General features: G+C 43.5%; 4 protein-coding genes across 5 annotated transcripts in view; 3 read left to right on the forward strand and 1 right to left on the reverse strand.

The window, feature by feature from the left end:
* Positions 1-15,946, forward strand: part of Kon (chondroitin sulfate proteoglycan 4-like protein) — a 100,806-nt gene extending 84,860 nt beyond the window's left edge. Inside the window, exons 6-11 of the mRNA XM_076803014.1 lie at positions 1,886-2,140; positions 5,794-5,991; positions 7,911-8,112; positions 9,147-11,864; positions 12,502-12,908; positions 13,455-15,946. Of these exons, the coding sequence (XP_076659129.1) occupies positions 1,886-2,140; positions 5,794-5,991; positions 7,911-8,112; positions 9,147-11,864; positions 12,502-12,908; positions 13,455-15,431 (5,757 nt within the window). The 3' untranslated portion in view covers positions 15,432-15,946. The remainder of the gene's footprint in view (positions 1-1,885; positions 2,141-5,793; positions 5,992-7,910; positions 8,113-9,146; positions 11,865-12,501; positions 12,909-13,454) is intronic.
* LOC143362668 (integral membrane protein GPR180) overlaps positions 1-25,509 on the forward strand; it is a 143,064-nt gene that overhangs the window by 86,118 nt on the left and 31,437 nt on the right. The window lies entirely within an intron of this gene.
* On the forward strand, positions 18,822-22,476 carry Gcs2alpha (glucosidase 2 subunit alpha). Of its 2 annotated transcripts, none has more exons than XM_076803025.1 (5): positions 18,822-18,900; positions 19,365-19,460; positions 19,535-19,942; positions 20,015-22,155; positions 22,232-22,476. In XM_076803025.1, the coding sequence occupies exons 1-5, from the start codon at positions 18,869-18,871 to the stop codon at positions 22,342-22,344; spliced, it is 2,790 nt and encodes a 929-aa protein (XP_076659140.1). In that variant the 5' UTR covers positions 18,822-18,868; the 3' UTR covers positions 22,345-22,476. The 2 variants fall into 2 exon arrangements, with proteins under 2 accessions (XP_076659140.1, XP_076659141.1); XM_076803026.1 differs by lacking the exon at positions 18,822-18,900 and adding an exon at positions 18,976-19,004.
* Positions 22,656-25,505, reverse strand: Gphr (golgi pH regulator). The gene is made up of 8 exons (XM_076803036.1): positions 25,339-25,505; positions 24,678-24,841; positions 24,513-24,619; positions 23,894-24,304; positions 23,643-23,824; positions 23,369-23,554; positions 23,131-23,196; positions 22,656-23,055 (listed from the first exon to the last, which is right to left on the reverse strand). The coding sequence occupies exons 1-8, from the start codon at positions 25,378-25,380 to the stop codon at positions 22,855-22,857; spliced, it is 1,359 nt and encodes a 452-aa protein (XP_076659151.1). The 5' UTR covers positions 25,381-25,505; the 3' UTR covers positions 22,656-22,854.

Raw genomic sequence — 25,509 nt, forward strand, 5'->3', positions numbered from 1 at the left:
AGCGAGGAAGCAGACGTCTCGGTTCCCTGAAAAAAGATTTGAAATTGAATAAATAAAAAGATTTAATGGGTTTGAGACAGCATACAGATTTCACGAGATTTAATTTTCAACGCACATTTCATTGTATAAAATATTTTTAAAAATATCTGGACTCTGTTAAAAATCAGCTGACTTGACTAATGTCGCGATACCGGGCAAGAGGCTGGAAAGTGGGGGGAGTCTGAACGGAAAGTAAAAAGGTTGCAAAGCGCGAGGGTGGGATACAGCGAATTATATACTCGGCATCGGGGAGTAATGTTTCCAAATAAAATTTGTCGCGAAGTTTATCAGGGTATCTAGCTAGCAGGGGATTTTGAAAAGCGAGGGATGCCTCGCGAGAAAGCATGCTCGAGATCTAGATGCGCGGTGTGATTGCGAGGAGTGATTGGGATAGGGTGAGCGGCCAGAGGGGCGAAGGAAAAAATTTGCATGGAACGGATTACGGAGGTACGGAAGGTGGAGGGTGGACAAAATTTTGTAAGCAAGACGACGGAGCTGAAGGATCTACCTCCGCTCCGTATTTAGCCAGCTAAATTTAAGTCGGTAAAGGGACGTACGATCAGATTTCCTTATACACAGAGGGAGTATCGAAAAGCGGGTACACCCACATGAGAAATTTTTCGTGAGATAACGAGAATATGGTCTTGTCCGCCCTCGTGCATATCGATTCAGAAGAAAGTTCAGAGGGAGCCATCGAATTTTAGAAAATCGCGTTACTCTGCAACTGGTTCGAACAGCAAATGTTGTGGCAAAGTAAAGTATTCTTCGGCAATTTATTTTTTTGCTCTGAGATGCGATCGCAGTGGTCACTGGGAATGTAGTAGTAGACTCTTATAAAACAATCAACACTACTTTACTATATTATATTTAGATTCTGTGTATGCATATGCGCGTAAATAATAAATATTTTATATATTTCTTGTTTCATTCAAAACTTACATACAGTAAATCCAAGAAATATTTGAACACTAAATACCCGATTCTCGAAAAATTGCCTATAATTAAATCGCGATAATTTCGAGAAAATGATAAGCTTCCTCGATTAATGTATACAAAGAATCCAGGGTGTGACCGATCTGGTGGTACGAGCCTGAAAGAGCTAGACCTACGTGGAAAATAAGTTTAAAGAAAGAATCATCTTTTCTCGTTTGAGATTTCGTTTTCACGGCTGACTGACTCGTCTGGTCATGACCTACCAATTCTACTTCCTGCAAATACTAGAGCTCGCGAACCCAATGAGTCTTCAAACTTGTTTTTCTTGAAAACGAAGAAACATTATTCTTGATAGAATTCGGGGAATTTGCAATCAACGCCCTATTCGGGGAAACGACGTTCTTAGCATTGCTGCATAGCGCCTCCATTGTTCTTGCACATTATAATAGTTATGTTTTCGTTGCCTTCCTCTTTTGTGTTCCACGAGATCTTACACGCGTTTGTATTATCCCGCAATTTTCCAACCTATTAAATGGTTTTCGCGAATGCACTTGTGCGCATCATTATTATTTTTGCGATCTCTAACCCTGTTCTATCAATTGTTTCTTTTCGACTCGTTCGTACCAGCAGATCGGCGACACCCTGTGCATTGCATCGAGTTTTTCGAAATTCAATTGCAAAAGTTCCCGGCCAGTTGTATTATTCCAGGCCGAATTCATATTATCGGCGGATCGCTTTAATATTGACAATGTCCGAACCAGTTTCCAGTCGCAGTGTCCGCGCTGCGCCATAACGATTATACTACCATCCCCGACGGACTGTATCTATAGATCAGGTCCATGGTACATCCCGTTTTTGCGGGGCGGCCTCTCGTCGTGGCACGGTCACACATGTTCGGTCTCGAATTTTGCAGGTGTACTCGAAGGGAAATTTACCCGTGAACCTGGAGATACTCTCGCTGAGCCCGCTGCTCGTATCCGAGGGTGAACACGTGCCGGTGACGAGTGATAACATTGCCATGGTATTAGACATCGCTAAATATGGGGTCGAAGAGGACGGCGTTATCTTCACCCTGGTTACACCGCCCAGCTACGGGAACCTGAACCTGGACCTCCTAACGACCAGAACAGAGCACTCCTTCACTCTCCAAGACATTAATCGAGATAAGGTAATACCCTAACCGCCGGAACACATGCCTGCCGTCGAATTCACAAGGGGGACACGTGACCGGAATAAAATTCACGCCGGAACCGGAACGTCTCGCCGATGATCGATAACGTGCTTGTGCGTCGGCCGGCGACTAATTATTAGAAGTGTTATCGACGCGTTGCCAACTAAACACCCCTTCCCAAGCAGCCCCAACCCTTTGCGGTCCGAAGTATTTTCTCTCTTTTATTGCAGTGCTTGCTTCGACATGTAATTCAATTATATTTTCATATGCAGCGTCGCTGGCCAAAAAACCTGAAAAATAATAGAATTAATGTTACGTACTATGAAATTGTGGAATTATTGATGAATGCAGAGTAAATCAGTAAAATAAGTAATTGGCGCAAAAGTTAACGCTATTAACGCTAGGCCCACGGAGCACTAAAAATGACTATTTTATATATATTTATTAGTATTTTACTAGAGACTGTCTCTATCCAAATTTTTAACCATTTCTTGTATAATATTTGTATTATTATTTTTATAACATTCGACCAATTCAACTCTCGTGTGATCATTCGTGTTAATTTCACTCAATTGTTCACCTTTGCTTTCAATTACATTTGTCGATATATAGACAGATTGGTTTAATCCGACCTGTTTATATGGATTATTGAATATGAATGTTGATAAATTATAATACGCAAAGGGAGAATACAACAATTGCGATGTATCACCCAAGAATTGATTGGCAGAACGAAACTTCGAAGAGCTGGGCATTTAAGGATCAGTCTACGGCATTGTTTGATAAAACAATTTTCTTCCGATGATTCTACTTCCGTTATCGAAAGAGCAAGGTCCCTCTGCCCATTGGAACTTCTCGTATCGTACCGTAACATCAGAACGTTCCACTCCCAGAACATTCTGTTACACGAACAAGTTTTCAGACTTTCGCGTGATATAGTTATACACTTCGCCTTTACCTTTCAGAAAGATTACCCGCACGTTTCATTAACATTGTTAACAGCATAGTTTAACTTGTTAAAAAGTTCGTGGTATTTAGCAGCAAAGAAGATTTCGTCGTGTTCACCTTATTAATACCGATAACGGAGGTTTCCCGGTACTTCGGAGGTTAAAGTACAAGTATACGCGTGTTTTCAAAGTTGGCGTCGATCAGTGTTGTTGACGATCAGCGTTACTGTCGGTCAAACATGGCTTCGAAGAATTCCATAATTTGCGGTCCGTACACATTTCTTGGACTTCTTAACTTAGAACAGCGCAGATTTACGACTTGGTATTTCTTTTTCAAGCGCCGAATGATCTTAATCGTTTTCAATATTCAAACTTAATAATCCGCTTAGGGCCCCTAAAGAAGTATGTATAATTAATTTCTCTCGGAGCTTGGCACGTTAAAAATTTAACTCTTTTCGTTATTGAATACTTCATTAGAATACTTCTTCTTTTTTTCCTGCAGTTTGTTCACTCGTTTAATAGATATAATTATTATTCTTCAATGCACGGTGCATAGATTTCTTTAAAAATGGCAACGAAGTCTGCGAAATAAAATTAAGCAACATTGTTGTCTGCAAAAGAAGAGGCACAGCGAAAGACCATGGCTATTCGGTTCAAAAAAGAGGAGCACATCCAGTATTGACAATTTCTGTATACATATGTAACTGAAATACATTAGATACAGCCATTAATAATATCCTAAACTAGAACCCATTATTATGCTGCATTTATCATCCTAATGACTCGTCATGCTCATTCTATCGGATAAATGGCAACAATGAAAACGATGGCGAATATATGATTAATAAAATTGATATACTAAAACAGAAATGAATTACAACTCGATCTAATAAAGCGATTTTCAGAAAAAAACTAAACTGAGGTTGTGACTATTATATAATTTAATTATATAATTAGGAGTTATAAATTTGTAGACAAACTAACAGAATCGTATACAACATAGTTCCCCACCGTTAATCTTTCAGTTTCCATATATATAAATTCATTTACGTTCAACATGTATTTTAATGTATTAGGAACAAAGCAAACCAATAAATCTGTCTTCACCTCTTACACTACAACATCGAGTCAGACTGGTGGTGAAGATTTTGAACAGAGTCCAATAAATATCTGTGTCAATAATTTCCTTTAAACTAAAATTCTATTTTATTGCCGTCAATATGTAACTATTGGCTAATACATAGACACGCAGTAGATATCAATTTTCTGCTACTAGCAAATTATGAACGACGAGGAGAAGTTCTAATCACTGCAACCGTAAAAATAAATCATCGATCATCATCAATTGTACGGTTACAAAGATGGTCCGCCGTCCAAGGGTTAATGCTTGCAACTGAACTTATTTACGTTGCAACAATATTTCCTCTATCCTGGAGTATACCTTTGCAAGATCCAAGAATTACACGCACACTTGGACAGATCCTGATATACAAATCTTCAAGATTTTGATAATAAAACTGACACGCGCGAAGGGGCCGCTGAATAAAAAGCGAGCGGCGGCTCGGAGCCAAAAAAGGTGGAGGAACTATGGTGTATTCGATGATAATTATTCGAGCAAAAAGGTCGGCAGATGAAAAACCGGCGGTGCGCTCTTCCAGTTCGTCATAGGACGGACAAGCTATAGATAGTTGCCGGTTGAAGAACTAACTTTAGAACCGTGGGGGTCCGCGTGGCGGTGCTCCTCGTGTCGTCGGACCTCTCGGTTGTCTGTTCCTCTTCTACTTGCACTCAATTTATCCAGCGACGGTGCTCTATTTATAAACACCACCACCGCTCATTAATGGTTTTTCGTGGGGGCTCGCGTCGTGCCGGGACCGCGTATCCATTAAACGCCGGGCTCCCGCGTTTTACCACCGGGGTTATTTCTTTCCCGATACCCTTAATTTTCCTTTTGTTCTACCGGGACGCCTCCGCCTCGTACCGAAAATCCCGGCGAAGGAACGCGCGTCCGGAACCCCCGTCGATTCGGTATGCTAATCGCCGATTTATAAGCTTACCCGGTCCGCTCCAATTAATTTTAATTACGACAGGGGGAGAACGGCAGCAACGGCAACGGCGGCGGGGAATGAATCGGTGAATTTAACGCCCTCGGTGATTCACCGGTGCGGGGGCGGGAGAGAATTTTTAAACCAGTCCCGCTTTAAAAACACAAGAGATACGACACTCTCTCTTTCTCCCTGTCAAAGAATTTATTGGTTCGTTAAGAAACCTGGGGGAGAAAAAGGAACGAGAACGAGGGGTGGGAGAGAGAGAGAGAGAGAGAGAGAGGGAGCGGTTGGAAAAATTTCGATCCCGCCGCTGGAACTCGTAAATAAACCGTAACACGGGAAGAAGTAAATCTTCGTGTAACTTCGAGAGACCGGTGGCGCGCGCTTGCGTGCACATACACCCGCCATTTTTCATCCGGATATTGTCGCGGTTTCATAAAGTCGCCGTCGCGAGACAAATAATCACGACGAGCACGGGGGAGACGTCGTTGTCGTTGCCGTTGCCGTTGTCGTTGTCGTTCTCGTTCGAGCGTCTCTCGTTCCGTGGCGTGCGCCTTCGGCCCTGTCGCAGCATCCATATTCATAAGTCCTCCGCAGAAACATTGTTTACCAGACGTCGCGCATTGTCTCATTATCACGATGAAATCCGCGACAGATACAGTACATGCACGACGGCAGCGAGACCACCGAGGACAGCATGATCCTGGAGGTGACACTGGTGGCGGGCGCTGGTTACACGCTGCCCGGCTATCTCCAAGGACGACTGAGGTTCCCGCTACACGTCAACGTTACGCCCGTTAATGATCCGCCATTGCTCGAGATATCGACCGCGAAAGTGCTACGTCTCGCTCAGGTAAGACACCAACCTACGCCAGGGCTGTTCAAATTCTGGACCACGCTCAGCTCCTTCCTCGACTTTCGTACTATATCCTATTCCATTGAACTGAAACGATTTAAAGAAGGAACAGTGAATTATACTTCGCCCACGAAAAGAAGGCATAGGGTAGCTTGAAAGTATCTGTGACCGACTACCTGGTATCCTTACTTTGCGTTACGAGTGTCGTTGCGGTCTGCAGAGAAGAGACTCGGAAGCAATGCGAAAGGAATGCGGGTCTTATTGGTCAGGTCAGCTTAGGCACGCATACTTGCACTGTTGAGTCGCACGCAACATTTCAACCCCACAACAAGAGTCACGCGTTGTTTCTCTGAATATAGAAATGTTCAATGTAGCATTAATATACGTACAGAAAAGCAAAGAAAAATCGATGTTTCATAAACATCTGAACAAAATTGAGAACATTGCTTTCAAGAATGTCTCACTACTGAATTTTTATAGAACTGTTATTTCTAAAATTTCTACGAATACACATTTTTTCGGATTTTTGAAGATTTTCGAGTTTTTTTGAAACATGTTTGCATAATCCTAAAAAATCTGAAACAAAGTACACATTTATAATCATAATAAGACGCCACTACTATGATAATATAAACGGGGTCATTCGACAACTTCAATATAAAATCAGCCGTTCCTGGAATTTTTTAAAAATCTATTTTGCAATGTCAAAACTTCGGGGAAAATCCTCAGCCATATGTGTTATTGAGTAGAATGGTTTCTTAATTTTCTGTTGAGTATAACGCCGAGGCCTAAAGTCTTAAATCGAGGCACGTGGATTTCAATTAGTTGCGCCGATCGGCTAGTAGTAGGATGAAGAAGCCCCCAGGCCCTACACCGTGCGGCAAAGGTCATCTCCTGCCGGCTCTGTTCCCGCACCACGGAAATTTTCCGGCGCGGCACCGCCGGAGACCGCGTTAACGTAATTGCCGCGAATTCGGCCGACACGCTTGCCGACTCGCCACAGTAAATCAATTAATCGAGATTCGACGAGATCGTGGTGCTACGTTCCTCGTCCTCGGCGAACGAACGAACGGCCCAGGCCAGCCCGGCCCGGCCCGGCCCGGAGCGAAATCGATTTAAGTCGCTGCTTCAAACGCTGCCCTTAATTAACCACTTAAGCCAGCAATCTTCTTAAACGAAATAATTCTTGCGCCGTTCAAATTAAGCTTTAACCCCTTCGGGGTTCAAGATACCGGCGGAGATCGAGTGCGCTCCGACCAGCGAGTCCTCGTGTAATTGAAATGCCCCGCGAATACCTTGTTCGAGTTCTTTTCCGAGACGGAACAGTCGTCTGGTATAATTAGGCGAGCGGTCGGGTGCCGGTCCTTGGCTAGCCATGAGCGACCAACGCGATTTTGCCCTGGGAGCGACCTGCTTTGCCCTTTGGGGCAAAAGGGAAGTCTCACGATCTTGTGCTGCAGCGTGACAAAAAAGTTACAGTGTTTATTTCCCTGGGTGGGCGTGGTTTAGGTGCTCTCAATTTCAACGGAGTCGCTGCAATGCCCCAAGGAGCAGTCTGTGCCCTGGTTTAGCCTAAATTCTATATCTCTATATCTTGCATATCTAGCTCTGGAGACCACAGTGATCCAATTACGTACAATTTGTACAGACAATTTTTATTTTGCATTAAGGTCCGTAGTCTAGTTGTTGCTATTCAAGGATCCATTAAAAAGACTTTAGCCACGATCCATAGACTTAAGAATTATGGAATAGTCGCCGGTGGCTGATAATATATTCGTCTACGTTCCGAGTAGATTTTGTTGTTCGTGAAGCTAGAGCATCCAGTGGCTATGCTTGGTCTAGAGGATCTCGAGCAAATCGATCGGAAGCCGGATGCGTCACGGGGAGGATAAACTAGGGTGTTTAATCGTTCTCAGGGGACAAGGAAGATCTTGACGAAAGAACTGGTCTGGGCGATCGACGCCGACACGCCGTCGGACATGCTGGTCTACACTGTTCTGCGTACCGACGCTGACGCCGGCTACGTCGAGAGGGTGACTTACCCCTCGCGGCCCATCGACACGTTCACTCAGGCCGAATTGATGCAAGGATTAATTGCATACGTACACCGGGGAAATGGTAACGTTATCATATCATTCAGACTTGTCCGCAAACCCTTATAAAAATCCAAGTTTTTGAAGTCAAATTGGTGACAAACAGGAACTAAATTGAAACATGGTGCTTTTGGACACCACCAATTATCGAAAGAAAATATTAACCCTTTGCACTCGAAAACCAAACATTTCTTCCGACCTAGAATGTTTCTATTTCATATGATTTTTTTTTTTTTTTGTTTTATGCATATGAAACTGATGTAATTTACTCATATAATACGTAAATGTTTAGCAATCTATTAAATATGAAATAAATACGATGTAACAATTTTTAGATGCGTCTCAGAGTCGCCACATGAGTGCTAAGGGTTCAGTTTGCGTCAATAGTATTTTTACAATAGATCACAAGATAGAAAAATGCAGAGATTAATTTGGTGTTTGTGTAGACGGAAAAATAGAATCTTGTACTCATTATCTAACGCAATAGGGAGTATTTGCTTCAAATTCTGGTCTGTACCAGATGCTTCATCCTAGAATTAATCCTAGGATTCCAGTCCCTTGTATTTGGAAGCTTAAGGAATCCCTCAAACTGATGCTTGATCATATTTAAAGTGTTCACAGCGGGCATGACCCCAACGTTCTGATCTGAAAAGTAAATAATTTATTGAGCGAGTATTTACGGCATGAGAAACGTGCCACTATTAATCCTATAAAGTAGATAGATCATCTATATTTATGTAGACGATCGACCTACGACTTCCAAGACAGGAGGTGACTTTCTCAAAAGCTAGTAGCGATGGAGAATTATGTAGAAGCTTAGTGTTTCAAAATCTACATAAGTCTCCAATTAGTGATCCAGGACTCCAATCTAGGTCAAAGCAGACAAATTGTAAAAGTTGGAAATGTGACTTTCTCAAAAGCTAGTACTGATGAAGAATTATGTAGCTTGGGGCTACAAAATCTATAAAAATCTCCACCTGGTTACCGAGATTTAAAAAAGAAGTTAAAATTTGTTGAACAGTGTAATTCACCGTTCGGTTTCCGATTGTTTTCCCGCAGCGAAACCGAACGCAAAGCTGGATCTCCAGGTGAGTGACGGGATCGAGAGCAGCAAGCCGGCGAGCCTGAGGGTGGCTGCTCATCCTTTGGAAATCAAGCTAATGCACAACACTGGTCTGGTCGTGGTGCATCGATCCTTTTCGTACCTGACCCCGGCGAATCTTTCCTTCGCCACGAACTCAGACGACAACACTATAGACATACGCTACGACATCGTCTCGCCGCCCCAGTTCGGCACGATCCAGAAGCTGAAAGACGTCTCGAGCAGTTGGACGAACGTCAACTACTTCACGAGCAGGGACGTCGAGCTGCAGACGGTGAGGTACCTCCACAACGAGGGCAGTCCGAACCAGGACGAGTTCAAATTCCAAGCGAGCGTGCGAGAGGTCCGAGCGCAGCACACCTACGACTTCAGGATCACGTTCATCGATTTGGAATTGAAAGAGGCGAAGCGGGTGCCCATCAATTTCACGAACGTGGCCGAGGTCATCGTCACCGGGCAGAACCTGAGGTACCAAACGAATCCATTGGTGACGTCGTCCGGCAAGATCACGTTTACCGTCGCGAAGGGACCAAGATACGGTAACCTGTTCCTTTCGAGTCAGAAGCTCGAAGTCGGGGACACGTTCAGCCAGGAGGACATCGACTCTGCTCGACTCGCCTATCGTCTCTTCAAGCGAGCCCACTCGACGATCCTCGACGAGATCGGGTTCAAGGTGAGCGCGCCGCAGTGCATCGACCTGCACGCCAGCTTAAAGTTCCGGCACTACCTCAGCCAGAACATGAAGCCGTTGGACAGCGTGGAGACGCTGCGTGTAGACGAAGGCTCGCGGGTCACCGTCAGGATCTATAAAATCAACCCGAAGGATTACGGGGTCTCCTCGTTAACATACAACGTGACCACGCCGCCTCGCCACGGCTGGCTCACCGTCGTCAACAACTCCAGATCCTATCCGAGAAACAACACTCTCTACTTCACGTCCGAGGAGCTCGCCTTGCAGAAGGTCTACTATGTTCACGACGACTCCGAGACGCGGGAGGACTCGTTCCAGTTCGTGGCGATCGCCACGGACTCCGTGGACTTCATGTACGTCGGCCTGTTCCGCGTCGAGGTCACCATGAAGAACGACAACGCGCCGGAACGATCGGTGAACAAAGTGTTCCACGTTGTGTCGAAAGGAGAGAGGCTGATCACGAGCAAGGACCTGGCGTACGTGGACAAGGACGTCGACACGAAGCCCCGCGAGCTGATCTACACCCGAAGAGACACGCAGAGGAACGGTATCGTTCGAGTGTCGAGTCCTTCGGTGCAAGTGTACGAGTTCAACCAGCAAGACATCAACGACGGACAGATCCTGTTCAGGCATCAGGGCGAGGATCACGGGAAGTTCGAGTTTAGCGTCACCGACGGACACTTCTATACACCCGGTGTTCTCGAAATTCAAGCTAGCCCGCCGTACGTCAGGTTGAGAGAGAGCAATGGGTCCGTGGTGCAGTTCAACAGATCGACGGCCCTGCGGCCGAACGAATTAGATATCGAGACGAACGTGTACACGTCGGAGAAAGAGATTAAGTACCTGGTGTTGGAGAAACCGAAGCACGGGGTGCTGTTGAAACACAACAGGGAAACGGAATCGTTCACCGAGGAGGACCTACGATACGGTATAGTGTCGTACAGACACCTAGGTGGCTCGCTGGCCAAGGACGACTTCAGGTTCAAGGTGTCAACGAAGGGAGCGGAGACGGAAGGCGTGTTCCCAGTGAAGATCTACCCGGAGAGCTACTGGCAGCCACTGATCGTGCAGAACAATAAAACGGTGTTCGTAGAGGAAGCAACCAGTGTGCTATTGAACCGGAAGAGCCTGGAGGTGATGCATCCAAAGATACCGGCGACCGAGATCGTTTATTTCCTGAAGGAATGGCCGCAGAACGGTTACCTCGAGCTGCAAATCCACGACGAGCACACCGAAGAAGCTCGCGAGGATTACATTGGGAACGCGGTGAAGAGCTTCGATCAGAGACTTGTGAACGAGGGCAGAGTGTTTTACGTGCAGTCTGTGATCAATCAAACCAACGATAGGTTCGTCGTCGACGCGACCAACGGGATCACGTGGCTGCACGATCTCAGCGTGAACTTCGTGATCGTCCCGGAGAAGCTGTACGTCGAGGCGAAGAGTCTCGTCGTGATCGAAGGGAAGAGCACGGTCCTCGACGAGAAGAACTTCGTCATACTAACGCCTTATTACGCTGGCAAAGTGACCGACTATCGAGTCACCGAGAAACCGAAACACGGGACCATCGTAGACGCGACCAAGAACACGCAGGTGAAGAAGTTCTCGCAGAAACATCTGACCGCGGGCACGATTTTATACAAACACAATGGCGACGAGACGTCCAAGGACTCGTTCAAGATGGTCCTCGTTGCGGGAGACAAGAACAGCGAGCCGTTCGACGTTTGGATCACCGTGCAACCCGTTAACGACGAGCTGCCGATGCTAGTTAACAAGACTAAGCTGTACGTTTGGCAAGGTGGCTCGATCTCCTTGACATCGACCAGCTTGGCAGCGATTGACAACGACACCGCGGCTCGAGATTTGACGTTCAACATCACCGGTGTCAGGAACGGCTTCATTTCTGTGAACGCGAACCCGATGATGGACGTCTACAACTTCACGCAGGCACAGGTTGATCAGAGGATGGTCCTTTTCACGCATACAAGTAAGAGATGATCTTCTTTGCATGGTTCTTTGAGAAACTGTGAGAGACAAAGAGGAGTTATTTGAGGCTGTTAGAGAAACAAAAGATGCTTACGTTGTTCAACAAGTTCCTTTGATTAACACTCGCATGGCCATCGGTGGGTCTTTTTAGACCCAAACATTTCTTTACTAATATTTACCTACAAAAAAAACTGTTTAATTCATTTATTTTTTAATATGTATGTAGCGGCCAGCTTGGGACATCTGGTTATAGCATGGGTATTGCTTTACGTTCTTGGAACGTGACTTTGGGGATTTTTAGAAATTAGGTACGGAGTGGCCTTGTCACCGTTTTAGCTAATTTTCCCAATCGTGTCCGTTCCCAAGGCGTAGCACGTTTCCTTTTTTTATGAGAGGAAAAACCCTTGTCAATTTAGTCGACACTTTACGTGTAAATATACAGCTAAGACTCGAACATCATTCTGATAATCACGAGCACTCAACAATGTACTAGAGTACACTATTTTTAAAATATGAACAAAACTGTGATGTCTAGGTCTAAAAAGACCCGCCGACGGCCGTGCAAGTGTTAACACGAAAGTTAATCGAAACCTCCATAGTCGTTTACCTCTTCGTCATTCAAGCAATCCTTTTTCCAGATGGATCCGACGCTGAATTCAACTTCGTCCTCTCGGACGGCGTGCACACATCCGAGCCCTACAACGTGATGGTCGGTGCCAAGCCGGTTCGGTTGTCCGTCGAGCGAAATTTGGCTCTGAACGTATTCCCTCTAACCAGGAAACTGATATCGGAAAAGCTGTTGTTAACGAGGTGCTCGGACGAAACTCGGGAAATAAAGTACACGGTGCGAGACGGGCCTCGTCTGGGCAAGATTATCATGGAGACAAGCGAGGGCGCATGGTTGAACGTCGATCGATTCACACAGATGGACGTTAATAACAGTAAAGTGTTTTACGAGCACACCAAACAATTTATGGACCTCACCGCCAACGACTCGTTCGTGTTCGATACGGAGGCGCACTTCGCGGAATCCTTAACCAATCAGGCAAGTTTGTCTATAGAAAATTGATTTTAATTTACAAATTCAAAGTTGACCTTCATAAGCATTTTCATGGTCATCTCAAAATCGAATAAATAACAGCTTCATGTGTCCCCGGCGAAACCATACAGCTTCTATTCAAAACACTTCTTCATATCATTCATATTTTTCGAGATATTTCCCCTTGTGAAATGCAAGCGGTAAAACAGCTGTTTAACACTTTGAACGCCAAACTAGAAACCCCAAACATTCCATAAAGTCAAAGTAAGTTATTTAATGAAATAATAATTGCAATTTTTCCAATTCTCCAACTTTCTTGCGTGTTACAGATCCTAATTAAGACTAGTACAATGAATATATCAACGTAAAAATTCATTTTAAAACCTGCACAAATAATTCCGTCAGCCACATATGGCTGACGTGGCGTTCAACGTGTTAAAGATAAAGACACATAATCTGCTTATAAAGCAGTCGATGAATGGAAGGGATGGTCCGGTAACAATGCTGGCCAATGAACAATTTCCACTAACATTGTTCCGTTCTCCGTTCCAGGTATTTCAAATAGACATCTCCGTATCCAGCGGCGGGTTGGACAGGTACATCACCGCGAAGAACGTGTGGGTGGAGGAGGGTAGTTCCGCCCAGGTGATAATGAACATCTCAGGGATTGTGTCGTTCCTCCAGACTCACGCGGGCATCTCGAACCCGGTGGTGCTCTCGAGACTGGTCAATCAACCGAGCCATGGCCACGTGATGATCATGCCGGACTTGAACGTGACCACTTTCTCCCAGCCGCAGATCGAGAGCGGGAAGATCGCCTACTACCACGATCACTCAGACACGTTGGAGGACCGTATCAGTTTTTCGTTGTACTTAACGCCTGGCCACATCCTCCTCTGCAACACCAGCATCCCGGTGACCATCGGGCCGGTGAACGACGAGCCGTTCAAGCTGATCACCAACGCGCCGTCCATCAAGGTAGTCCAAAACCAGAACCAGACGATAACCAGAGAAAATCTGCTGACGATCGACCCGGACACACCTCCCGAGGAAATCGTGTACGACGTGATAACGGCGCCGACTTACGGCCGGTTGTTGTTGCTGCCGTTCAACGAGAACATCTCGGAGGTGAGGCAGGTGAACAAGTTCACGCAGCACGACGTGGACTCGAATCGGCTAGTGTACGAGCACAACGGGCCGCTCCAGGCAGCCTCGTTCTACTTCCGAGTGTGGGACGGCCGTTTCACCCACAAGTACGACGTGTTCAACGTCTACGTTTTGCCCATCCGATTGAACGTCACCGTTACCGGGCCGGTGAGCCTTCAGCAGGGCTCGAACGTCGCGCTCATCTCCGAGAGCAACGTAAAGCTGGACACGAACGCGAGGCAGGACCTGGTCGTCTACGAGGTCACCAGCACTCCAAAGTACGGGGTTCTATACGTCAGGGACGGCGCTGCAGCCAGCTTCAAGCAGACTGATCTGCTCTCGAAGAGCGTGATGTTCATGCAAACAGACATGACGGTGTCCAACGACAGTCTGGTATTGACCGCGCGACTGAGCGGCTTCGAGCAGAGGCAGATCAAAATCGAGATCAAAGTGGTGCCCTTGATGATCATGAACCCTATGGTCGCGCTAGCCGGAGAAAAGACTCGGATCACCTTGCAGTACATGGACGCCACTCCTCTGGCGAAGCTGACGAGTAGCAACCCCGTCTACACGGTGATAAAGAAGCCGAAGTTTGGCAAGGTAAAGAGAATCATCAGAAGCTCGTCGTCCTCCGGTGAGAAGCGAGGAATTCGGGAGAAAGAGGTTGCGAAGTTCTCTCACCAGGAGGTGGTTTCCGGTGTGATCTACCTGGTGTGCAGGAAGATTCCCACTTTGGAGTACGACGGTGTGCTGGATAGTTTCACATTCGTTCTGGCAGCCTCGATCTTTCAGCCCGCGGTCGGAGAGTTCGAGTTTCGCGTGAAACTGGACATGAACGAGTACAATATCACTCTGGGAGGACCTATGGACCCTGTGGGACACGAGGGTGAAATGGCGATTGCGCCGAACATGAGCAACGACTACTTGCTCATCCTGGGCATGCTTCTGGGCGTGTTCCTTCTGGGCGTGGTGGTGATCGTCACCATCAGGTGCAGGCACAACAGATACAAGCATGCAGAAGAGGAGAAGCCGGAAACGACGCCGGCGGTGGGCGTGATGCCTCTTCCAAGGCCACCGGACCATCTGATGCCCACGACGCCTCATTTGAAGCGTTTCACGAACGACCACAACAGCGTGGCCGCCAGCACACCGTTGCCGGTGCTGCCCACGATGACCTCCACGCTACCTCCGTGCAAAGTGATACCTCTGGGTCCGCTGGAAAGCATCACAGGTTCCGAAGTCGACGTCTCGGCTAGGTACCCCTACGGCGTCGCGGACGGCGACGAATGGAGCAGCTTCGACACATCGGACCTGCCCTGCCCATCGGCCACCACACAGAGGACCAACAACCCGTTGCTAAGAAGAAACCAGTACTGGGTCTAGCAAAAGGAGGGCTGTTCGCGGACCATGCGAACCAAGCCGTAACACTTCCTCCGTTCTACGAAAGACTGTGCTTTTCTTACGAACTGCTCGAGAACTAGTCGTCGATTATCATGGTCTTAATGTGCCTAAAGAGATGTGACTCTGCGGATGTGGGGGTATGCTCCGGAAGCCTCGATTTTATAACAATACCGTGGCGGAAGCTTCCGCAAGATACTGTGTACAGTTTCCGCAAGAAAACCTAAGCTTCCCGCCATCACAGTCCATAACCGTTTCATTCGATATATTCTTTTCTATCGTCAATGGCAACCGAACTATTCAGGTGATTCGTTATTCCTCTTCGGTACACAGAATGGACAGACGCAGAATGAACGAAAACTCGTGTCACTTATGGTTGTGGATTCTCGTGACGGGAGGTATAGGACTGGAGTTTCCGTCGACCTTTTCGGTTCTTTCTTTCGTTTCGGTACAAAAGAACAATCTGTCAGGAACGATAAATATACGTACCCCAAGTAGCAGTATCTCGTGTAGTACTGTAGCTTTCCCTTAATGCAGAGGGGATTATAATTGGAGCAAAATGGTTTCCTCCTCGGTGTCCTCGAGCGGAAGAATTGTTTTGGTCCGACTATAGGCTCGCTAAGCAAGTATACAGAACTACTAAGTCAGTCGCTATTATGGATCGAATGTGCCTAAGAAATTACCAAGTCTTGTAAGAATACCTTTTCGTCGGGGCGAGACCTCGCCGCTGTCCTTCCTCTTGGTTCGGTGTCGTATTGGAAATATCCTCTGTCCGGACACGATCGTTTCCGGTGCTCGTTCCGGCCGGAACTACGTCAATCAGAATATTTCTATTCCTTCGGTGTTCCACGGTATATGGTACTTCGCTTCTCTTGATGAGGAATCACTGTGGTCGAATCGCTGAAAACGAGAGCCAACGTTTACAAGTGCGCCGAGTAACGAAAATATTCGTGCGACGATTCCATTTGAAATATTAACCGTTTTGTTTTCTTACTAATTACATTGTCCGATGAACGTTCACTTTTCGAAACGCCAAATTGATGTCAGACAATGTTTCAGTCATTATTTATTAACAAGATCGATGCACTACCCGATTAACAGATTAATAAGCTCGAAAGGAGAGAATAAAATTAATTTCTCAAATAAACATTACGTTTTCACCACGCTAGTCATGTTAATTTGTTTTTATACGCTCCGAGATTTGAATTTCGCGCCCCGCACCACGGCTGGAAGAGATTTGAATACTTCCGTTACTCGGTATAGCTCGATGTCGGGAGCGTTTGTACAGAGTATCGGGCGCAGAAACATTATACATAATTACCTAACGTTTATAAAATGAGAAAAAGAGAGGTGACTGCAAGGTGGAGTGCGTGTTTGAGATTTATATACACCTCCGGGAGAAATGTATAGAAATTATAAAGCGACTTTTGTAATGGCGTAAACGCGCGCGTTAGATGCGCACTGTACGATAGGAACACTACGAGTTTTGCACATATCTTTTTACACGTTTCCCACGTATTTCTACTGACCCGCGTCGTACACTCATCCTTCAATAATTCCCGTTTGCGTTTCGACGAGCCTTCCCGTTCTGCGACTCTTATCCGTCGAGCGGAATATAAAAATAATCTACGCCAAAAACTTCGTTCACGACTTCTGGCGAACGTAAGTTGAAGGAAAGACCAAAAGATGGCGCCGCTCTCTAACAGAATTTTTAACCTGTTCAACTGCCGAACGCGTATCGTCATTTGCATGTGTACTTTATTTATTGTTTTGAAAACGCCTGTATTTAATTCTGCGATAATATTACACGATACTATTTCTATTATTTACCAAAAATATCAATAATAAAACGATATAGTGATCAGAGCGTTTAGAGTTAAAAAAAATAGGCAGCCGTTTAACAGGTTAAACAATTTGATGACGCGCAACAAGTATCTTTCGCTTTCTAAACACGACCCCCCCCCCCCCCCGACGAACGTCTCCGTTTGATATTTGAATATTTAACGGTTATACCGGTCCAAAATGCATTATTCAAAATCATCCATTACCCAATGGCGAACTATGCAGGTGGTAGGGGTAAGTGTGAATTCTTGTTTTCCCGCGTCCTTACCGAATCGGATCATCTTATCCTATACAGATCGTGGGCCAATTTTTCAAGATCTTGAAACAATTCACAACTAATTAGTAGTCTTTTTTCGGCTATAGCTCTTTTCTTTGCCGCATTTTATCACCCGTCGATCGGACAACGGTTTGCTCGGTTTCTATTCAGTATTATATTCAACGATACGCTCGATTGGTCGTCAATTCTTCACGCGCTCGTTGATTTTTCGACGGATATTACGTCTTCTGGGCCTGCGCAAACTCACAGTGACCTTAATTAACGACGACTTCTTTACACCTTAGGGAACTGTAATTAAGGAAACGCTCTAACGTCGATGTTAATATAGTGATAATAATAATAGTAAAAATTATTATAATATATATATAAATATTATATATATATAGATATTATGTATATATATAAATTTTATATATATATATGAATATTATAAATATATATATACATAAATATATGAAATACGTACACTCCTACATAGAAGACACTGTTTCATGAATTCATAGCATATGCATTAATATAATAGTTCCGATCATACGAGAATCGAAGACAGGCAAGTTTTTGTCAGAACATCCATTGTTGATTAATGAATATGCTAGAAACCGAACAGTTAGGCTTTTTTACCATCCCCGAAAAATGAACCGATCCGAGTGCCAAACTTCTATATTGTGTAATATATAGTTATACATACATAGGACTGTATTTTCCCTGCCGACTGAACGCATTACTCTTGTAATTCAAATAAACTGAATGTGCGATGTTATTTAAACGATACGTGTCACGTTCCCTTTTAGTTTCCTTATTCATTCGACTTTGCTTACTAATACTGTTCGATTAAGGGGTTAGACTAGACATCTACACGGTTTTAATAGATTTTATGGAAACATTGTACACAAAAATAAGGTTTACCGTGTGCAAGTCCTTTGTTCATGCACCGATGCGTTTTCTGTGTTTTCCTGCTGCTTAATTGAGAAGCAGAACAAAATTAACTTCGTGTTTACGGTGTTAAAAAGATTGAAGAAACCGGTAAGCCCGTTGAAGTTCCAGCCCGCGAAAATTTGAAAATTCTTTTTCCACTTCGACTCGAGTACCTCACATTCTCGGAGAAATAAAGAACAATCGGAACAGTTAGGAAGAAAAAATGTTTTTCCGATAAATTAGCACACTTCCTTTGTAATCATTACGATTTTACATGTTTCATAGCGTTCGGAAATGATAACTTGCCGATGACGATTCAAGCGAACGAAGCTCCATCTGTAAAATTCGATGGTGCCTCGTTCGAATTAGCAAGAATGCGGTATAGTGAATGTTACTTCTCAACATGGCTTCGTATGTGCGGTAAGTTAATTATTTTCGGTCTTTTAACCTTCAAAATATCAAGATAGATATTTTCCGTCTGGAAATACTAGTTTCGCAGGACGTTCCGTCATGAACACTTTCCAGTAACGTTCACTCTGTTAATGTTTATTCTTTTACTTGAATAATAATCACGCTGACGTGTCCATGATAACATCGTTTTCGATATACAGCAATTTTTTTCGAACAGTACGACACGCGGCGCTACTTTGCTAGCGACGATTTCTTTGTAGAATCAATATTTTCCATCTGAACCCATTTAAAGATCGATTTTGTCATTTAGAAGCGCTATAAAGCTCGTTCTACTAGGCTGACATAATACCAGCACTTTTTCATCCCTCCTTGCATTTATACGGAATAAAATCTTATTAATGTTCATAAAACTACTACTTCGACTATCACTGTCCCGTAAACATGTCTTGTATACTTAGGAATGTGTATTGCAGGTCGGGGTTACTGTTTTTATTAATCTGTTCTCCTCTCTTCGTGAATGCAGTAAATAGAGACACATTTAAAACATGTGATCAAAGCAGTTTCTGCAGGTAAGTCATCTCTCTTACATAGCAACCTGCTTCTTTGTATAACATATATTTTTATTTCCACATTGTGCTAATAGACGCTGCAGAAAAGTTGAACCCGGGAAGTCACCTTACCAATTATTAATAGACACAATCGTTTCTAACGATCATAGTGTCACTGCAGACTTATTTAATAAGGATACAGGTATTCTTTATGTACTGCAGTTAACTGCATTAAAGGATAATACATTCAGGCTTCATATCAATGAAAAGAATCCACTGCACCCAAGATACGAACCTGAATATGCCCTTGTGGATCAGCCTCAAACAGTTGAATTAACTTTGGTTGAAAAAACTGTGGATCAGGTGACTGTAAAGAGCGGGGCAAACAAAGCCATATTGCACGCTTCGCCATTTAGGGTAGATGTATACTCTCAAGATGTACTAGTCGTGTCTGCAAATGCTAGGGGTCTCATGAGATTCGAACATCACCGTGCAAAGCCTAAGTATGTCTAACAAGAATTACCTGATACATTGAAGTCTGTCTAACTAACAATTTCGTTACTATTTTTCAATAGCAAACCGGAACAAGAAGAAAATGCAGAAAACGTTGAAGTTACAAGCAACAGTCAATTCCCAGGCGATGGAGCAGAAAGTGATCCAGGTGCATGGGAGGAAAACTTCAAGGCTCATCACGACTCGAAACCTTTCGGTCCAGAAGCGATAGCTTTGGATTTCAGTTTTCCTGGAGCAGAACACGCGTACGGTATACCGGAGCATGCCGATTCTTTCGCTTTAAAATCAACGAAACAATCTCACCCGTACAGACTGTACAACTTGGATGTGTTCGAATATGAAGTCAACGAGAGAATGTCAATTTATGGAGCAATACCTGTTCTCTATGCCCACGGCAAAGAGAGGACAACCGGCGTCTTTTGGCACAACGCCGCGGAAACGTGGATCGACATTCTGTCAAGCGCCGATAACAATGTCGTAGAAAGTATCGTAAACTTTGTATCCGGCTCTGCCAAAAAGTCTCAAGTTGATGCTCACTTCATGTCCGAGAACGGTGTTATCGATGTATTCTTTCTGTTGGGCCCTCAGCCTATGGATGCGTTCAGACAATACACCACCTTAACAGGCACTGCGCCATTGCCGCAAATGTTCGCGCTAGGCTATCACCAGAGTCGTTGGAATTACAATGATCAAGACGATGTGATACAAATCGCGGACAACTTCGATATGTACGACTTACCGCTGGATGCTATGTGGCTAGACATTGAGTACACCGATAACAAAAAGTACTTCACTTGGGACACACGGAAATTTTCGAATCCCATCGAAATGATACACAACTTGACCGCGAAAGGTAGAAAACTGGTTGTCATCATCGATCCGCATATCAAACGCGATTCAAACTATTTCGTCCACAACGACGCTACCAAATTGGGATACTACGTGAAGACGAGAGACGGAAAGGACTACGAGGGTTGGTGCTGGCCAGGATCGTCTTCGTACTTAGACTTCTTCGACCCGAAAGTACGACTCTATTACATGGAGCAGTACAGCTTAGACAAATTCCATGGCACTACCAACGACGTATATATTTGGAACGACATGAACGAGCCGAGCGTGTTCAACGGCCCGGAGATGACCATGCCCAAGGACCTCGTCCATTACGGTGGTTGGGAGCACAGAAGTCTCCACAACATCAATGGACTCCGTAACCATATGACCACGTACGATGCTTTGTTCAGAAGATCCGGTGGCTCTCTAAGACCGTTCATACTGACAAGATCTTTCTTTGCTGGGTCGCAACGTTATTCGTCTATGTGGACCGGCGACAACGCGGCTGACTGGGATCATTACCGGATTAGCTACCCGATGTGTCTCAGTATGGCCGTTGCCGGTATGTCGTTCTGCGGTGCGGATGTTGGAGGTTTCTTCAAGAACCCAGACTCGGAACTGTTCATCAGGTGGAATCAGGCTGGAGCTTGGCTTCCCTTCTTCCGTCAACATTCTCACATCGAGACCAAGCGTCGCGAGCCATGGACGTTCAACGAGGAAACAATCCAAATTGTTCGAGAAGCATTCAGAATGAGATACTCGTATTTACCGTTATGGTACACACTCTTCCGAGAACACGAAGTGAACGGCACTCCAGTCGTGCGACCCTTGTGGAGTCACTACCCCACTGAAACAGATACGTATACCATCGACGATGAAATACTCGTTGGAGACTCTATTCTCGTACATCCAGTTTTTCAACCGTCTACTACCGATGTTAACGTTTACTTCCCTGGCGAGGGCAAAGTAACTTGGTACGACATCGATACCATGCAACCCTATGCCCAAGGAGGTTCCGTTAACATACCCGTGACCCTTCACAAAATTCCGGTGTTTCAACGAGGTGGTTCTATAGTTCCACGCAAGATGAGAATACGTCGCAGTACGGTCCCCATGAAGAACGATCCGTACACTTTGATAGTCATCGCCGATTCTGAAGGCAAAGCTAACGGCACGCTATACATCGATGACGAATCCAGCTTCGAATACCGCCACGGAAAATATCTGTATTTGAAGTTCAATTTAGAAGGGAATAAACTAACGTCGACGTTTATAGATAAATTAGCTTCTTATCGAACGGAAAGTTGGTTGGAGAGAGTAGACATTGCCAATCCACCGCGAGGAGTAACGTCTGCCGTCTTGACATCACGCAGTAAGTAATTGTAGTTTAAATGTATGATCGATTGTTCGAATTTTTTATTAAATAAAACTACCATTATTTGTTTCAGGTTTGGGAAAAGTTACTTTGGAAGCCAAATATAATCCAAATAATAACGTATTAACCGTGCGGAAACCAGGTGTAAATATGGGAGAAGAATGGACGATCGAATTAATTTACTAGAATCACAGAACTATCCATCGTAATCTTAGTAATTATACAATAATGCCAGTTTTCTTTTTATCCGCGCATTTTTTTCAGCTGTCTGTGATCAAGGGGACATTGTATACTATAACGGAGCAAATACAACCTAGAGATATTATGTAAACGGCATACTTATTACTTTAGCGAATTAAAAAGATCTTTTCTGTTTACTTGAGTGGTTGGAAGTAACAAAAATCGTTGTACGATCGCTAAAGCTTATAATCATAAACGTCATCTTTGATAAAATAATTAAATGTATTAGAAATAGAAGCGTCATAAACATGTTTCTAAAAAAAAAATATTTAGATTCTTTCTTAATCTATATCGAATCCTGTATTGCCTATATATTTCGTAATTTTGCCCGTCTTCATCTATGGATGTATTCCTGAACAAAAAATTGATTTAGTCGTGCAATATTCTTGTATGAAGGAACGGTGAACAGAAAATGCAGAGACATGACTATATTTCATTAAAAAACATTTTATTATGTTAAACACGTTCTGCCGGTGCTTGCTTATGTGCTAAATACAAAAACACTATAGAAGATAATGCGGATACCAAGAAGATTACGTCGAACCATCTATGATAAAAATTAAATTGCAATTCTCCTAGTACTTGGGTGATTATAATACGATATTCCGCTGGCATATTCATTCGCATTAAAAGTACAGAAGATACGAAATACATACCCTATAAAGAAACAGAGCATAATTGCGTTACCAAACATATCTACAAATTATTAACGTTAGTGAAGGTAATTCTTACCATTATCTGAGCAAGTATAAGTACAATAATATTCGATGATTTACTGCTCGATATAGCATAAAAAAACTGAAATAGAACGAAATAAGATTAGCCGCCTAATAAGCATTTTCTAAGACTGATGATCCAACGACGTATCAATCGTATTTTACAATGTTGATGTAACATGTACATACCACATTATACTTAATAAATATCAAAGACCACTCTATCAGAATAAGGAGATGTTTTTTGCGCATACCTTCGTAAGTGTTAGTAATAATCCACGGATGGACGTCAATACGATACAGCCGACGAGATAAAACGAAATATGTTGCGACCAAAACGTAACGTCGATGTTAAATCCCATCCAGTGTACAGCAATTTCAATTGCTCTGGTCACGGGATCCTTTTTACCCACGCGATCGAAAACAATATTGATTGTTGACTGAAAAATGAAAATTCTCGCATGAAAATATTACATGAATATCGAAGCAACCTGTGTGGCCTTTTAATCGACTAATATTAACACATACAATGAATATCTTCCAAGTACAATAACCAGAGAAGAAGTATCCCAAAACATTGAAATATTTTCCTTGCCAAGTAGCCGCCCATTCCAAACGTTCCCTCGCGTTCTGAATATCGTGTGCCTCCAGAAACAATTGCCGGGACAATTCTTCTAAGGCGGTCACTTCCGTTTGCAACTGTTTAATACCTAAACGATCGTACTATTATGCAATCCGTTATTCCATCTTTCAAGAACATTCGAAAGTAAAAAACATACTTTCTTGATTACTTTTAGCACCGCTCAAAGGGCCCAACATGCCCCACAGTCTAGACCGTGCTTCAGTATGCCCTACAACTTCTCCCTTTTTAGCTAGTGCTATTCTTTTCTTCTTGGCAACGATCATATCCATTGTTTGCAGTAATCTCTTCTCTATGGCCTGTACGTCAGTATATGTTACAGGTCTCATGAAGTAAGCCATAGAGGTATATGGATAGTTTACAGCACCAAATCCTGATAACAATGCCATCACAGTAACTCCAATTACTCCTATTCGGCTAACACCCTGTTCGATAGACAGTAGGCCTTTCTTTGGACTTAGGATTGGAAACGGGTCTCCCACTTTCCAGAACAGATACAGATAAAAGAGATATACAACGACTGTTAACGGCCTTATTAATTTCAGTCTTACTGCAGAAAAAACATAAGGTCAGTAATAATAACAGATAATATCAGTACGATCCTTAGACCAAAGATCTTCATGCAAATCCCAATTTTCTTTCACTGACCAAAGTATAATTTCTATTAATATACACGTTTTCTTATATTTTGGAAACTTGCATGGACAATAAGTGCATAAAAATCTGCAGTCTAGCGATCATTTGCGATCAATACATACCGAATCTTATATTACTGATAATAAAATATGCTATATAAAATGGAATCAACACGATTACCATAAATAGGAGCATATAGAGACCAGTATTCCAATGAAAATATCTAGAACTAAATGAAATGTGGTGTCAAGAAATGTTATTCGAGAGACAAGATAACGCTTGCTTACCTAGAATCAAGGACTCCTACTATTTCAAAAATAATTAGCTCGAACATAGTACAGGACAAAGAAAATGTTGTGGAAAAAATTAACTGTACTAATCTGTGATGAACTTCGTAATCTCGAAACAATTTTTTTACAAAAAATACCCATCCTCCTAAGAAGAAGATGACCTGGAATGTGTAACACGAATGAATAATAAAAGACTCGCACACATAAAATTATTGAGCTTTGACAATACACAATCTAGTTACACAAGATTAACTAAAAACATGTAGCTGTTTGTAAAATAAACCACACAATTCGAAACCACCAATTTATTGCGGCAGCATTAATACAATCAGTATAAATTACATGTAAATAGTACAATTGGCTATCTTATTTAATACATTAACGACGAATTTATCATGAAGACAAATATTCTGTCTGCAGTATATCTTAGAACACTATTAAACGATTGAACTTTTTAATTAAAATATCGTACAATATTTATTTAAAAATATAGGATTTTGGACATTTTATTTGCAGTGAGAATAACGCATCGTCAAGTGCGACAACGATTACAATTGTTGTTTCTTTCGAATATGGAAAATTAATCATTCATAACCTAATTGTGTAACGTCTATGAGTACCGGCATATGTATGAATACGAGAGGAAATAAATTTACACCTGTGTAACAAGAATCACGAACGTATCCTCCAAGAAACCCATGTTTTAACCACGTGGCACGCACTTCGCATCGCGAAGCGTCTAATTGCTGTCTTAATATTTGACAGAACCCAACAATAAAAACAATCCACGGGGCAGCGTAATGGATGTCACGAAAAGTGCCACATGCGC

The sequence above is a fragment of the Halictus rubicundus genome, chromosome 17 (assembly GCF_050948215.1).
Source record: "Halictus rubicundus isolate RS-2024b chromosome 17, iyHalRubi1_principal, whole genome shotgun sequence".
In the NCBI taxonomy this organism is placed as follows: Eukaryota; Metazoa; Arthropoda; class Insecta; order Hymenoptera; family Halictidae; genus Halictus; species Halictus rubicundus.

Bases quoted from the DNA above. Each gene is read 5' to 3' on its own strand.
- Gcs2alpha (XM_076803025.1), top strand. From the start codon at position 18,869: ATGTTACTTCTCAACATGGCTTCGTATGTGCG. The intron at 18,901-19,364 runs GTAAGTTAATTA...TGTGTATTGCAG, and splicing joins AACATGGCTTCGTATGTGCG to GTCGGGGTTACTGTTTTTAT. The intron at 22,156-22,231 runs GTAAGTAATTGT...TATTTGTTTCAG, and splicing joins TGCCGTCTTGACATCACGCA to GTTTGGGAAAAGTTACTTTG.
- Gphr (XM_076803036.1), bottom strand. From the start codon at position 25,380: ATGGGTTTCTTGGAGGATACGTTCGTGATTCTTGTTACACAG. The intron at 24,305-24,512 runs GTATGTATTGAT...TTTTTTCTGCAG, and splicing joins TATCAGTAATATAAGATTCG to TAAGACTGAAATTAATAAGG. The intron at 23,056-23,130 runs GTAAGAATTACC...GTTTCTTTATAG, and splicing joins TTATACTTGCTCAGATAATG to GGTATGTATTTCGTATCTTC.